The sequence below is a fragment of the Heptranchias perlo genome, chromosome 16 (assembly GCF_035084215.1).
Source record: "Heptranchias perlo isolate sHepPer1 chromosome 16, sHepPer1.hap1, whole genome shotgun sequence".
In the NCBI taxonomy this organism is placed as follows: Eukaryota; Metazoa; Chordata; class Chondrichthyes; order Hexanchiformes; family Hexanchidae; genus Heptranchias; species Heptranchias perlo.
Genome location: NC_090340.1, coordinates 57,545,446 through 57,559,197, shown reverse-complemented (window position 1 = coordinate 57,559,197; position 13,752 = coordinate 57,545,446). Strand labels below are relative to the sequence as shown.

The window sequence follows — 13,752 nt, the reverse complement described above, 5'->3', positions numbered from 1 at the left end:
TGTTGCTTCCCCTCCAGGATATTGTAGAAACTGGCAGAACAATGAAGAAACTTCTTGCACTCCTGGAGAACTATAAGCCCCAAATGGTCAAAGTAGCAAGGTAGGGTACAATTCACCCCGTACCTCGACGACTTGGCTCGCCCTGGCGCAGAGCTTTGCATGACGAGAGCGGACGTGCGGAGACCGCTTGCTCAACTTGCGCCCTGCGCGGTTTGTCATCCATTATGGATGAAACATCGCGCGCGCTGACCTCCTGAATATCCAATCTGCGTTCCCTTCTTGTGACGCTCTCCACTGGGGCACTTAACCGTAGGATTTACTCCATTGTTGTGGAAATTACAGTATTGAAGGAGGCCGTTTGGCCCATCGGGCCTGTGCCGGTAATCTGAAGTTACTAAGGTGTGTCTGACTTTCCGGTTGTTACAGCGTATCCGGCTTGTTTGCTTAATAATCTGCAATCTTCACCAAAGTTAGTGGAGCTCCGTTTTACCCCAGCTCCGTTATTCTCCCGATTGGGCATTGTGGAGGAGGAGCCCCCAGCCTCCTCCCAGTGTCCCGCGGGGGGATCCCGCAGCCAAGTTCCAGCTGGCCGGTTAGTGAGTCTGGCCAGGGGTCCAAGAAGTTTTATTTAAATGGGGCCCTCCCGCTAAGACCGACAGGGCCTCCATGTCCCCGATCTGACCAGGTTCCCCGCCCGCCTCTCGCCCGCGCCCCATGCGTTAAAATTGAGGCCATACGTAGAATTACATAGAACCTACAGCAGAAAAACAGGCCATTCGGTCCAATTGGTCTATGCCGGCGTTTATGCTCCATACAAGCCTCTTCCCACCCTACTTCATTTAACCCTATCAGCATTTCCTTCTATTCCTTTCTTCCTCATGTGTTTCTCTAGCTTCCTCGTAAATGCATCTAAGTTATTCGCTTCAACTACTCCATGCGGTTGTGAGTTCCACATTTTAACCACTCTCTGGGTAAAGAAGTTTCTCCTGAATTTCCTATTGGATTTATTAGTGACTATCTTATATTTATGGCCCCTCATTCTGGTCTCTCCCACAAGTGGAGCCATCTTCTCTATGCCTACCCTATTCAACCCTTTCATAATTTTAAAAATGTCTTATCAGGTCACCCCCCATCAGCCCTCTCTCTCTTCTAGTCACTGTTAGGTAGGCAAGCACTGCAATCAATTCGTGCAGGGCTGCAAATGGATTTAACGTCTCATCTGGAAGCCGACACCTCCAACACTGCAGCACTCCCTCAGTACTGAATTGAAGTGCCAGCCCAGATTACGTGCTCAAGTCCTGGAGTGGGACTTGAACCCACAGCCTTTTGACTTGGGTGCGAGTTGAACTAAACTGACATGGGTTGCGATGCATTGTTGGATCGTAGAATCCATCCCATGTTGCTGTATTCCATTCTATTTTAACGTAGCGTTCTTGACTATCCTGCCAATTTCCAGTATCCCCTCGCCCCCAGACGTTGCCCTCGAAATGGTGCATTATCAATGTTCCATTGTGCTTGTTTAGTGAATTATTTTAGTTACAAGCAATTACTGGAGTTAAATGGCTTTGTTTTTTTAAATCTATTTACAGCTTATTGTTGAAAAGGACCCCTCGGAGCTTAGGATACAGGCCAGACTGTAAGTACTGCACTCCATCCACTTCAATGATGTCTTGAGAAAGAACTCTGGTTTCCTGCTCTACTTCATAGCTGAACTAACTGGGTGTCTTCAGTTGCACTTAGGGAAGGGGGGGATGGGGTCTACCAGCCACGTGTCTTAACTTGGCTTGTTGCTGGGTTGACTAACTGGAGAAAGGCACTTTTTGGATAAATGGGCTTCAGGGCAGAGGTGTCAAAACCATGGCCCGTGAAACCCCTTTGACCTCTCGCTCTTTTCATTCTACTTGAGAGACAGCGTAGAACATTCAAACAGTTTGTTTATAACTTAGCGTGGGGGGGGGGTGGGATTGAGGAGAGTGCTTTAACGCAAATTCAGTGACACATTTGAATTGAAGTGTGCAACTCAGGTAGGATGGGGGTACTGCTTTTGCCTGTAATTTTTGGATTCAGTGTTTTCTGATGTAATTCTTCATATCTGGACTTGAGAAGGTTTCCACGGTAAGTGGCCTTGAGGACAAAAAGTTTCTTTACTCTGCTTTAGAGGATTTTAATTGTACTGTTGAGTTTGAAGTCTGGGAGGAAATCTGAGGCTGTTCCACCAGGAAATTAAAAAATATATAGGCCATTTTATGTAGTGGTGAGGTGCAGTATGGCTTAGCATTTTGCAGAAATGTCTTGTGTATTGTCTGTAATATTTGTGCTAATCAGCTGTTTATCTCCAAGCCTGTCTTCTGGTATGAAACTGCATTGCACTTCTAGTAATCCTTTCTTAAATCAATTTAATCTGAAACGCTTCATAAACATCCTTTTGGTTGAGACATTAAACAGAGGTCCTGCTTACTTGTTCGTGTGGATTGTAATGGAAAGACAATAAGATTGCGCCCTTCTGGAATGGCAATCAAATGGGCTGAAGGGCCTCCTTTTATTCAATCCAATTTAGTTATTTAAAGAATATCCTAGCTGGGTGGGTGATTTGTGTTTTGTCCAAGCTCAGTACACAGCGATGAGCTCCTGAGTAACCAGTTTGTCGACTTATGAAAGACCTACCTAACTCACTTGCGAGCTTGTCGCTCGTAGAATCATACAGCACAGAAGGAGGTCATTCGGCCCATCGTGCCTGTGCCGGCTCTTTGACAGAGCTATCCCATTAGTCCCACTCCCTTTGTTCTTTCCCCACAGCCCTGCAATTTGTTTTCCTTATCAAATATATATCCAATTCCCTTTTGAAAGTTACTATCGAATCTGCTTCCACCGCCTTTTCAGGCAGCGTATTCCACATCGTAACAACTCAGTGCGTTTTTTAAAAAAAAACTCTCCTCCTTTCCCCTCAGGTTCTTTTGCCACTCGTAAGCTGGCTCTGTTCCTGCTTTCTAAAATGTAGCTCTCCCACAGCAAGTGCCACAGTGAGTGGGGCAGATGCCAATTGCAACATGAATGCTGCCTTTTATCTGGGAGGCCTTGTTTCCTAAAACAGTTCTGTGGTTTTGACCGCAGTCTCTGCTGCTGTAGAAAATGCATACGCGCTTGTTTTTAAAATCACAAGTACTAACCATCTTATTGGTCGCAGTCCACCTTTCCCAGCGGCTGGAGAGCGTCCGTTCAGACCAGACGTAGCCAAACACGGCTACTGGTCCGGGCTGCAACATGTACTTGAAGCTTACCGTTGGCGGCCGTGCCTTCAGCCGCCTGGGCGCTAAGCTCTGTGATTCCCTCCCTAAACCCCTCTGCCTCTCTCTCTCCCCTCCTTTTTAAGACCCTCCTTAAAACCTACCTCTTTGACCGAGCTTTTGGCCACCTGTCCTAATATCTCTTTAGGTGGCTCAGTGTCAGATTTTGACTGATTTACGCTCCTGCGAAGCGCCTTGGGCCGTTTTCCTACGTTAAAGGCGCTATATAAATGCGAGTAGTTGTTGCTGCTTCACTCGGGAGTGCCTCTGAACTGTGGGGGAGGGGAGGTAAAGAACGCTTTTGTGAACTGGAGAGGGCCAGAGGGGAAAGAATGCCCCTGCGATCTGGAATGTGGAAGGAGCCTCGACAGTTCTAAGTTTGCTGCCTACGACATTGGTTGTCTGAAAGAGGAGATGAGAATTTTTTTTTTAACGCAGTGAGCTGTTAAGATCTGGAATGCACTGCCTGAAAGGGTGGTGGAAGCAGAGTCAATAGTAACTTTCAAAGGTGAAATGGATATATACTTTAAAAGGAAAAATTTGCAGGGCAATGGGGAAAGATATGGGGAGTGAGACTAACTGGATAGCTCTTTCAAAGAGCCGGTACATGCATGATGGGCCAAACGGCCTACTTCTGTGATCTACAATTCTATGAAAGGGTAGTTCAGGTCAAGACATTGGATTGATTTACTAAACAGATGCTGCAATGGGTAGATCGTAGGGTCGACATTCTGAAAGGGTGTGATCAAATGGACTGAAGATACAGTTGAAGAAAGTCCTATCTTGTGATGATAAACCAGATCAATGGCCATCGTGCTAACATTTACCTACTTGTTTTGCAGTTGTAGGATTTGAAATTCCAGATAAGTTTGTGGTGGGATATGCCCTGGATTACAATGAGTATTTCCGGGACTTGAATGTAAGTATGCAGTGCTACAGTTTTTATTTCAGATGTGTACTATAAATCAGTTTAATTCTTATCCAACCTCCATTTGCTTGAGGAATTTCATAAACTTAGTGTAGTTTGGATTTTCTTTTTTTAAAAGTTGCAGACTTCGATATTAAGCAAGTTCACATACAAACACTTAACACAATCTAGGCTGATGCTCCACTGCAGTACCGAGGGAGCGCTGCGCTGTCAAAGGTGCCATTGATGAGCTGTTTAACCGAGGCCCCGTCTACCCCCTTGTGGATGTAAAAGATCCCATGACACTATTTCAAAGAAGAGCCGAGGAGTTCTCCCTGGTGTCTTGGCCAATATTTACCACTTTATTAAAAAAAAACACCTGATTATCAGGACATTTATCTCATTACTGTTTCTGGGACCTTGCTGAGTGCAAATTGGCTGCAATGTTTCCCTACATTACAACAGTGACTACGCTTCAAAAGTAATTCATTGGCTGTAGAGAGCTTTGGGACGCCCTGAAGTCATGAAAGGCGCCATATAAATGCAAGTTCTTTCTTTATCCTTGGTACGTCTTGAAGCGCCTTGGGACGTTTTGCTATGTTAAAGGCACTACATAAAGGCAAGTTGTTATAAAGCAATGCTCGGTTTGTCGACACTTCATTTCTTTTAAACCGAGTTCCATGTATCTGGTTTTGTTTTCTGTTGAGCCTTTCCCTTTTGCTGCTGTTATCTGCCACAGTACAAACAATTCAGTTGTTCAGAGCCAAGAAGATGCAATCTTTTCCCGCTCAGCTCCCCTGTACACGCTGGAAACACGAGCTGCGAGCCTCTTGTCAGCAGGAAGGTAGAAGTGTTATTGAGGCAGCTAAAGGGAGCAAAGCCGTCACTTTAATCCGACAGCTGCCCTTAAATTGCACGTCTGCTGCTGCTGCTGCTTATTTCTGGCTCTGGCGCAATGCCACCAGTCCTGGGTGCAGCATGTTTTTATTTTCCTTTCCATGGGTCTGTCTCCCGTCGTCTGTTTTCACAGAGGGACGACATGTTGTCAGAGAGCCTCAGACTGGTGGGGGATGGGGGAAGCAAGCTGAAAGGGCCTCGCAAATATCCAACCGTCATCTCTGGCATGTGGCTGATGCTGATACAAACCTGGTTTGTTACTTCCCTGCAGTAGAAATTATCCAGCACCTTTTCCTTCTCATTCAAGTATAGATATTTGTAATCGAGAAGATTATTTATTTGAATTGTTATATAGGAACAGGAGTAGGCCATTCATAAAATTACATAGAATTTCACAGCACAGAAACAGGCCATTCGGCCCAACTGGTCTATGCCAGTGTTTATGCTCCCACCTTATCAACTTTCCTTTCTCCCTCATGTGTTTATCCAGCTTCTCCTCAAATGCATCTATGCTAATCGCCTCAACTACTCCTTGTGGGAGCGAGTTCTACATTCTCACCACTCTCTGGGTATAGCAGTCTCTCCTGAATTCCTTATTGGATTTATTAGTGACTCTCTTCCATTCATGACCCCTAGTTTTGGACTCCACCACAAGTGGAAACATCATCTCTACACCTACCCTAGCGAACCCCTTCGTAATTTTAAAGATCTCTATTAGGTCACCCCCTCAGGTGTGACCTTTTTAGAGAAAAGATTGATCACTTTTCTGTGTTGATCGATGAGTGGTTTTTTTTTTCCCTTCCCTAACCCAGGAGTGCTGAGGATGCTTATTGTGGCCTCATTGTTGCCTGAGCTGAGACGAGCTAACCAGGGATTCATACTGGGGACATATGTAGTCTGTATGGCTCAGTGCCACACCATGCCAAGCAGTTACGCATTTGAGTCATTGAGGAGCTGATGTTAGTTTCATGGATGCCATTTTTTTTTTCCAATCTTCTAATTGCCTGAAGGTGCTGACTGTTGTCTGGAGTAACGTTTCTGAGCGAGTCCAGATAGTGAGTGTCAATCGGCTATTCGACTGTGGCAGGCGTCACAGCTGAGCCAGGTTCTGTTTTCCCCAGAAGTCCATAGTGCACACTTTCCATTAAGGGATCACTGGATAGTGATCGGCAGTGGGAGCTGTGGCTGAACTCTTCTTTGTTCTCCTCCATCCCCCCCCCCTCAAAGTCAAAGCGACTGAAGGCACGTCCCCAAAGGGTGGGGCCATAGAGACTAGGGATGAACAGGATTCCAGAGTCGGAGGACCGAAGGGTGCGGTTGGGAGTGGGGGCAGAGAAGGTGTAGGGCAAGAAGAGGTTGTAGAGGTAGAGGGGTGTGATACCTCAGCACAGAGAACGTCCTGGTCTTCTGTATCTTACACCAGACAGTGCCTTTACTCACTAAGTCACTGAGGGGAGCGGCTTTTGAACTTTACTTTCCTACAGTGGGCCTTTTTAATTTCTAAAACAGTTCCAAACTTTGTTTGAGTGTGTTGTCTTTATTTCAACAGTGAATTTGTAGCATTGTGGCAGATGTTTGATCGATTTGGGATTTGGAGTAGATTCTTGTTCTTTTGGATATCACTGAGTCTGCTGTCCTCAGGCAGGGTAGCCAAAGGGTTTGCTGCTGTTAGTCCGTAGCCCAGGGGTGCAGAGACCGTGAAAATCAGCCAGCGTTCCCAATTCTGATCACCTATTCAATGAAACCAACTCAAAACCGTTTCTGACTGGATGTTGGTTGAAGTTTGTATTGGACTGTAATATGCACCGCACTCCCATATGATGATAATCTCAATGGTGACAGTGTTAATCTCACACAGAAAGAATAGGCACATGGGTGAGATACTGGAGGGTGACAACCCCAGTAGAACGTCATGTAGGTTGTCATCCCTCCAGTATCTCACCCATGATGTGAGTCAGGGCCTTTAGAGAGGGGCGGGGGGACAATATTGCTCGCTGGCACGTTGATCTGGATGATGAGATGAACTCAATGGGCTAAATGGCTTTATTCATCCCCACGTGAGACGTCTGCCCCCTCTCAGGCGCATGTAAAAGATCTCATGGCACTATTCGAAGAAGAGCAGGGGAATCCTGGCCAACATTTAGCACTCAATCAACATCACTAAAAACAAAAAAAATGATTATCTGATCCTTATCACGTTTCTGTTTGCGGGAGCTTGCTGTGCGCAGATTGGCTGCCACACTTCCTACATCACAACAATGACCACACTTCAAAAGTACTTCATTGGCTGTAAAGCGCTTTGGGACATCCTGAGGTCGTGAAAGGCGCTATATAAATGCAAGTTCTTTCTTTTATATATTTACCGCCATACCAATGCGGAAAACATTGTCTTCTCCACTAAAATTCCACTGGACTTTTTGTTAAAAGTTAACTTTAACTTGCTAAACTAGCAAAACTGCCACTGTCATTAAACCTTTTTTTTTTCTTTTTTTTCAAAGCATATTTGTGTGATCAGTGAAAAAGGCAGACAGAAGTACAAAGTCTGAAGACCCAATGGACCCGCTCGCAATAACTCGAAGATGCTAGCGAGAACCAGATCACAGTAGATTCCTAAATGTCCTTGTCCACTCGATCCATCGATTTAGATAATCAAGAGGCAACGGAATTTGTGCAAGAGGCTCCATCTGAAAATGTACATAGCCCCAAATATGTCAGATTATTTTACTATTTTTGTATCGTGTCCGATGGAAATGGCTTAAATTTTTATATTTGAAATGCGCTATAAAGTTTTGCTTTTGCGCTCCTGGAAAAACACTGAGAGCAAAAATATTTTTGTATTCCGAATTTTGTTTGTGCATGAGAATGAGCTTGACGAGGTGTCTGACGCTAATTGCCGGCATCCGTTCTGCCTGCTGCTGCGCGTTGGATGCTGGGCAGTGGCGAAGACTTGCAGGGACGAGCGTCCGCTCTCCTAACATTGGCTTCAAATTAGGCATCGGGAGCGTGGCAGCGCTGTGCCCTGTTGGGATGGGCAGGTGATCTCAGTTTGTCAAGTCACCGGTCCAACCTGTTCGAAGACCGAGAGGGGAGCCAAGTGACGATCACTCGCTTCTGGTTTAGTGACGCCGCCTTCTTGCGAAGTCCAATATGACCCGGGTTTCCTCTTGCTGCTAAAAAAAATAAAAAATTGGAAGCAACAATCAATGCCTCCACAACTTAGACGTGACGGAAACTGGAGGGGGAGAGTGGAGGGGAGATGGATTTGCATTTCAAAAACTAGTCCATTTTAAGGGGTGAAATTGGTCTGCACCAGTGGCGCGAAATGGGCTGATAGCAAATCGACTTTCCATTGTAGTCGAAGGAAAAGAAACTCGGGCGCAGTGTAAAATGGGCTGGCGATTCACTATGAGGCTGTTTTGCGCTACTGGCGCAAACCAATTCCACCCGCAGTGTAGATATTGCTGGTCAGCCTACCTTTTGGGACGGGATTGTCCAGTTCACAACCAGTAAGGTGGCGATCCAGTTCTGTCCCTCAGCACTACCTCCCCATGCAGAAGACGGAGATGCCTATCCCCACCCTGGGGTGCTGTGGCTCACTGCCGTTCCCAGTGACCAGATCAAGGGTGACGTAGGCAAAAAAAAAAACTGTGAATAGTATTTGCTGCTGCTGCCGTCCTCTTCTGACCGGGGTTTGGGGGGGGGGGTTGGTGGCGATTATATGAGAGGAGGAAAATGTGTAGATTAAATGGGTGGGGGATGAGGGGAATGCAAAAGAGAGCAGAACTTCCAGTAAAAGAGATTGGGATGGAATTTCCGCACGAGTTCTCCCGCTCTCCTGTCGTCAATTGGGGAAACTTCCCCCCGCTGTAATTCTACCCCATTGTATTTATACCCAGCAGTCTAAATGGGCTTTCCCTCAGTTTGTCTAACCTGGTTACCGTGGCTGCTGTTTAAAAGTAACGTTTGCCGGGGGGTGTAAAATGCATCAGCATGTTCTCTTTATACTGCCGCTGCATGTATTTGGGCTGCCAGATTGGCTTCCCGCCAGAACAAGTTTTAGTTGGGTGACACAATTAGACATGCTACGTGCTTCTTGTGTTGAGCTCACACTGTAAGCATTGAAAGTATGGATACAAGATAAATACCAATGCTGAATACATGTGGTTTATTTTTTTGACAGTGCATTTGCCATTTCAATGTCAGCCTAGAATTATTGGCTGTTAGTGTATCCTTTTTAAGTTACTTGAATGTACAGAAATGTATGCATCTGCAATAAAGCAATATGACTGAATAATATTGTCTTGAGAATCAAACCTTACCGGCTACAAGAGTCGTTAAATATTGGGTACACCCCACCAACTGCAAAGCACCAACTTATACTGGTTTGTGCACAAATGCCAATCAGCCTGCGTTATTATTAAAGCTACTGGCTGACCTCCGAAGACGTTGTTCCCGATCAAGCCGACGATACCTAGTGTTAGGTTAATGTTTTACTGTGCGCAGTGTATAATTCTAAGGTGAAGCAGTCTTGAATGTGGCTTGCCTCTTTTTTAGACCAATAGGGTCTAAACATCCTAAGGTCAATAGTTGTCATGAGGAAAGTTTGCAGATTGGCGGGTGCTCATAAATTGCCAGCAGCGGGCCAGGAGAAACCAGACTTGTTTTCTTTCTGTCTTCAGTTTCGGTATTCCCAAAATATTTAAATATGTATCCCAGCAGATCTTGCATCGAATTACATCGAAACTACAGCACAGAAACAGGCCGTTCGGCCCAACTGGTCTTTGCTGGTGTTTATGCTCCACACGAGCGCCTCCCTTCCTACTTCATAAGAACATAAGAAATAGGAGCAGGAGTAGGCCAATCGGCCCCACGAGCCTGCTCCGCCATTCAATAAGATCATGGCTGATCTGATCCTAACCTCAAATCTAAATTCATGTCCAATTTCCGGCCCGCTCCCCATAACCCCTAATTCCCTTTACTTCAAGGAAACTGTTGATTTCCGTTTTAAATTTATTTAATGATGTCGCTTCCACAGCTTCCTGGGGCAGCAAATTCCACAGACTTACTACCCTCTGAGTGAAGAAGTTTCTCCTCATCTCAGACCAAAACTGTATGCAGTATTCCAGGTGCGGTCTCACCAATACCTTATATAACTGCAGCAATACCTCCCTGTTTTTATATTCTATCCCCCAAGCAATAAAAGCCAACATTCCGTTGGCCTTCTTGATCACCTGCTGCACCTGCATACTAACTTTTTGATCTTCTTGCACTAGGACCCCCAGATCCCTTTGTACTGCAGTACTTTCCAGTTTCTCGCCTTTAAGATAATAACTTGCTCTCTGATTTTTCCTGCCATATCTGCATAGCCTTCTATTCCTTTCTCCCTCATGTTTATCTAACTTCCCCTTAAATGCATCTATGCTATTTGCCTCAACTGCTCCTTGTGGTAGCGAGTTCCACGTTTGGATTTATTAGCGACTATTTTATATTTATGATCTCTAGTTTTGGACTCCCTCACAAGTGGAAACATTTTCTCTACGTCTACCCTATCAAAGCCTTTCATTATTTTAAAGACCTCTATCCAGTCACCCCTCAGCCTTCTCTTTTCTAGAGATAAGAGCCCCAGCCTGTTCAGCCTTTCCTGATAAGTATATCCTCAGTTCTGGTATCATCCTTGTGAATCTTTTTTGCACCCTCTCCAATGCCTCTATATATTTTTTTCTCTATAATATGGAGACCAGAACTGTGCACAGTGCTCCAAGTGTGGTCGAACCAAAGTTCTATACAAGTTTAACATAACTTCTCTGCTTTTCAGTTCTATCCCTCTAGAAAGAAACCCCAGTGCTTGATTTGCCTTTATTAAGGCCTTATTAACCTGCATCGCTACTTTTAGTGATTTGTGTATCTGTACCCCCAGATCCCTTTGCTCCTCTATCCCATTCAGACTCTTATTATCCAAGCAGTATGTGGCTCCCTTATTCTACCAAAATGCACCACCTCATGCTTATCTATACTGAAATTCAATTGCCAATTGCACATCCATTCTGCAAGTTAATTAATGACCTCTTAGATTTTGATGCATTCTTTGTATTAACTATACCCCCCAATTTGGTGTCGTCTGCAAATTTTGAAATTGTACTTCCAATTCCCAAATCCAAATCGTTCATGTAAATTGTGAACAACAGTGGTCCCAGCACCGATCCCTATGGAACACCACTTCCCACCTTTTGCCAGTCTGTGTAGCTACCCTTAACCCCTACTCTCTGTTTTCTGTTTTGTAGCCACCTTGCTATCCATTCTACTACCTGTCCCCTGACTCCACATGCTCTGACCTTAGTCATGAGTCTACAATGTGGTACCTTATCGAAGGCCTTTTGAAAATCCAAATATATCACATCTGCAACATTACCCTTGTCTACTCTTTCTGTTACTTCTTCAAAGAATTCAATAAGATTGGTCAAGTATAACTTTCCCTTCTGAAATCCATGCTGACTATTCTTTATTATATTTTCGTTCCCTAGATGTTTTTCTATTACATCTTTGAGTAAAGATTCCACTATCTTTCTTACCACCGACGTTAAGCTAATTGGTCTATAGTTGCCTGGACTTGTTCTGTCTCCCTTTTTAAATATAGGAATAACATTAGCTGTCTGCCAGTCCTCTGGCACTATTCCCTTTTCTAATGAATTTTTATATATATGTAACAGTGCCTCTGCTATCTCGTCCCTAACTTCTTTTAATTTTCGTGGATGCAATCCACCTGGACCAGGTGTTTTACCCTCTCTAAGTTTGATTAGTTTATCAATTATCTCCCCCATTTCTATTTTAAATATTTTTACATCTTTTTAAATCTCTTCTTCTAATGTCATGCCCACCATGTTAGTTTCCCTGGTAAACATTGAGGTAAAGTAACTATTCAATATTTCTGCCATTTCGCTGTCATTACCTGTGAGTTTATCGTGTACATCCCTTAGTGGCCCTATCCCTATCCTGATTTTTCCTTTGTTACTTATGTGTCTGTGGAATACTTCATTATTTCTTTTTATATTCCTTGATATTTTAGTCTCATAGTTCCTCCTTGTTTTCCTAATTTTTTTTAATGTCTTTCCTAACCTCTTCATATTCCCTTTTGTCATCCTCCCCTTTATTGTCTATGTACTTAGTGAATGCCTTTTTCTTTAGTTTCAATTTTACCCTTAACTCTTTATTCATCTATGGTGTTTCATTACTGGCTAGTTTGTTCTTGCTTTTTAGAGGAAAATATTTCTCCTGAACTCTATTGATCACCGTTTTAAATATTGCCCACTGCTGTTCTATCTCTTTGTCAATTTTTTTTTCCACTTTACCTTCGCTTGTTACATTCTCATCCCCTCAAAATTAGCTTTTTTCCAATCTATTACGTTGGTCTTTATCTTACTTATATCCTTCTCAATCATTACTTTAAACCTTATTATGTTATGATCGCTATTTCCTAGATTAATATGCTTACTTCTCTTATCTGCTCTGGTTCATTTCCCATTACTAGATCCATCAGTGATTCCTCTCTTGTTGGGCTTCTCACATACTGGATAAGAAAGGAATCCTGTACACACTGTAAAACTCCATTCCCCTTTCCCCTTTCCCTACCTCTTGCCTTCTGTGATATTACGCACGGTGGGAACATAGCAAGGTGTATGCCGACAATCATCTGTGGCATATGGTAGACGATTCAGCCCCTCAAACCTGTTCAGCCATTCAATGGCTGATCTGGATGATTGGTTGAAGGATTTCCTGTTTTATATTTGCCCCACCATTGGTGCCGTGCCTTCATCCATCTAGGCCCTAAGCTCTGGAATTCCCTCCTCAAACCTCTGCACCTCTCTCTCCTCCTTTAAGACGCTCCTTAAAAACCTATCTCTTTGACCAAGTGTCTGGTCACCTGTCCTAATATCTCCTTTTTTTGGCTTGGTGTCAAATTTTTGTCTGATAATGCTCCTGTGAAGCGCCTTGGGATGTTTAACTATGTTATAAGCACTATGTAAATGCAGGCGGTTGGTTGTTTTTACGACATGGAATGCTCTACCAGAAACAGTGGTGGAAAAAAATATCCATACCAGCTTTTAAAAAGGAAGTGGATAAATTTTAAAAGGGAATGGAGAACGGGCAGGAAAATGGAACTAAATGGGTAGCTTTTTCAGTGAGCCGGCACGGGAGTGATGGGCCAAATGGCCTCCTCCTGTGCTGTAAAATTGTATGTTTCAATTAAGAATGACCACTCGGGACGAGGTAGCAGAGGGCTGCCAGCCTCTTTGGAAGCCAGCAAATGTTATCTTGATCAGGAGGGAACAAAGGAGAAAATCAGCAAAAATAGGAAAAACAAAGAGGGTTTTACAAGCTCTTTAGGAATCTGAATTGAGCAGACCTCTCGAGCCGAACCAAATTGAGTCTCCATTGCGGAAGTTTTTTAAAGATCACTTGATAGTTTTCCAAGCTGTTTCCTCTGGCTGGACAGTCTAGAACTTGGGGTCATAGTCTCAGGGTAAGTGGTCGGCCATTTCGGAGTGAGATGAGGAGAAGGTTCTTCAATCAGAGGTTTGTGAATCTTTGGCGCTCTCGAACCCAGAGGGCTGTGGATGCCGAGTCGCTGAGTATAGTCAAGGCTGAGATCGATAGACTTTTGGACTA

General features: G+C 44.2%; 1 protein-coding gene across 2 annotated transcripts in view; it reads left to right on the top strand.

Annotated features, from left to right (window-relative positions):
- LOC137333809 (hypoxanthine-guanine phosphoribosyltransferase-like) overlaps positions 1-13,752 on the top strand; it is a 57,167-nt gene that overhangs the window by 32,521 nt on the left and 10,894 nt on the right. Inside the window, exons 6-9 of one of the 2 annotated variants that reach the window (XM_067998159.1) lie at positions 18-100; positions 1,590-1,636; positions 4,127-4,203; positions 7,587-9,372. In XM_067998159.1, the coding sequence (XP_067854260.1) occupies positions 18-100; positions 1,590-1,636; positions 4,127-4,203; positions 7,587-7,634 (255 nt within the window). In that variant the 3' untranslated portion in view covers positions 7,635-9,372. Of the gene's footprint in view, positions 1-17; positions 101-1,589; positions 1,637-4,126; positions 4,204-7,586; positions 9,373-13,752 lie in introns of those variants that run through there. The other variant, XM_067998160.1, reaches the window with a different exon arrangement.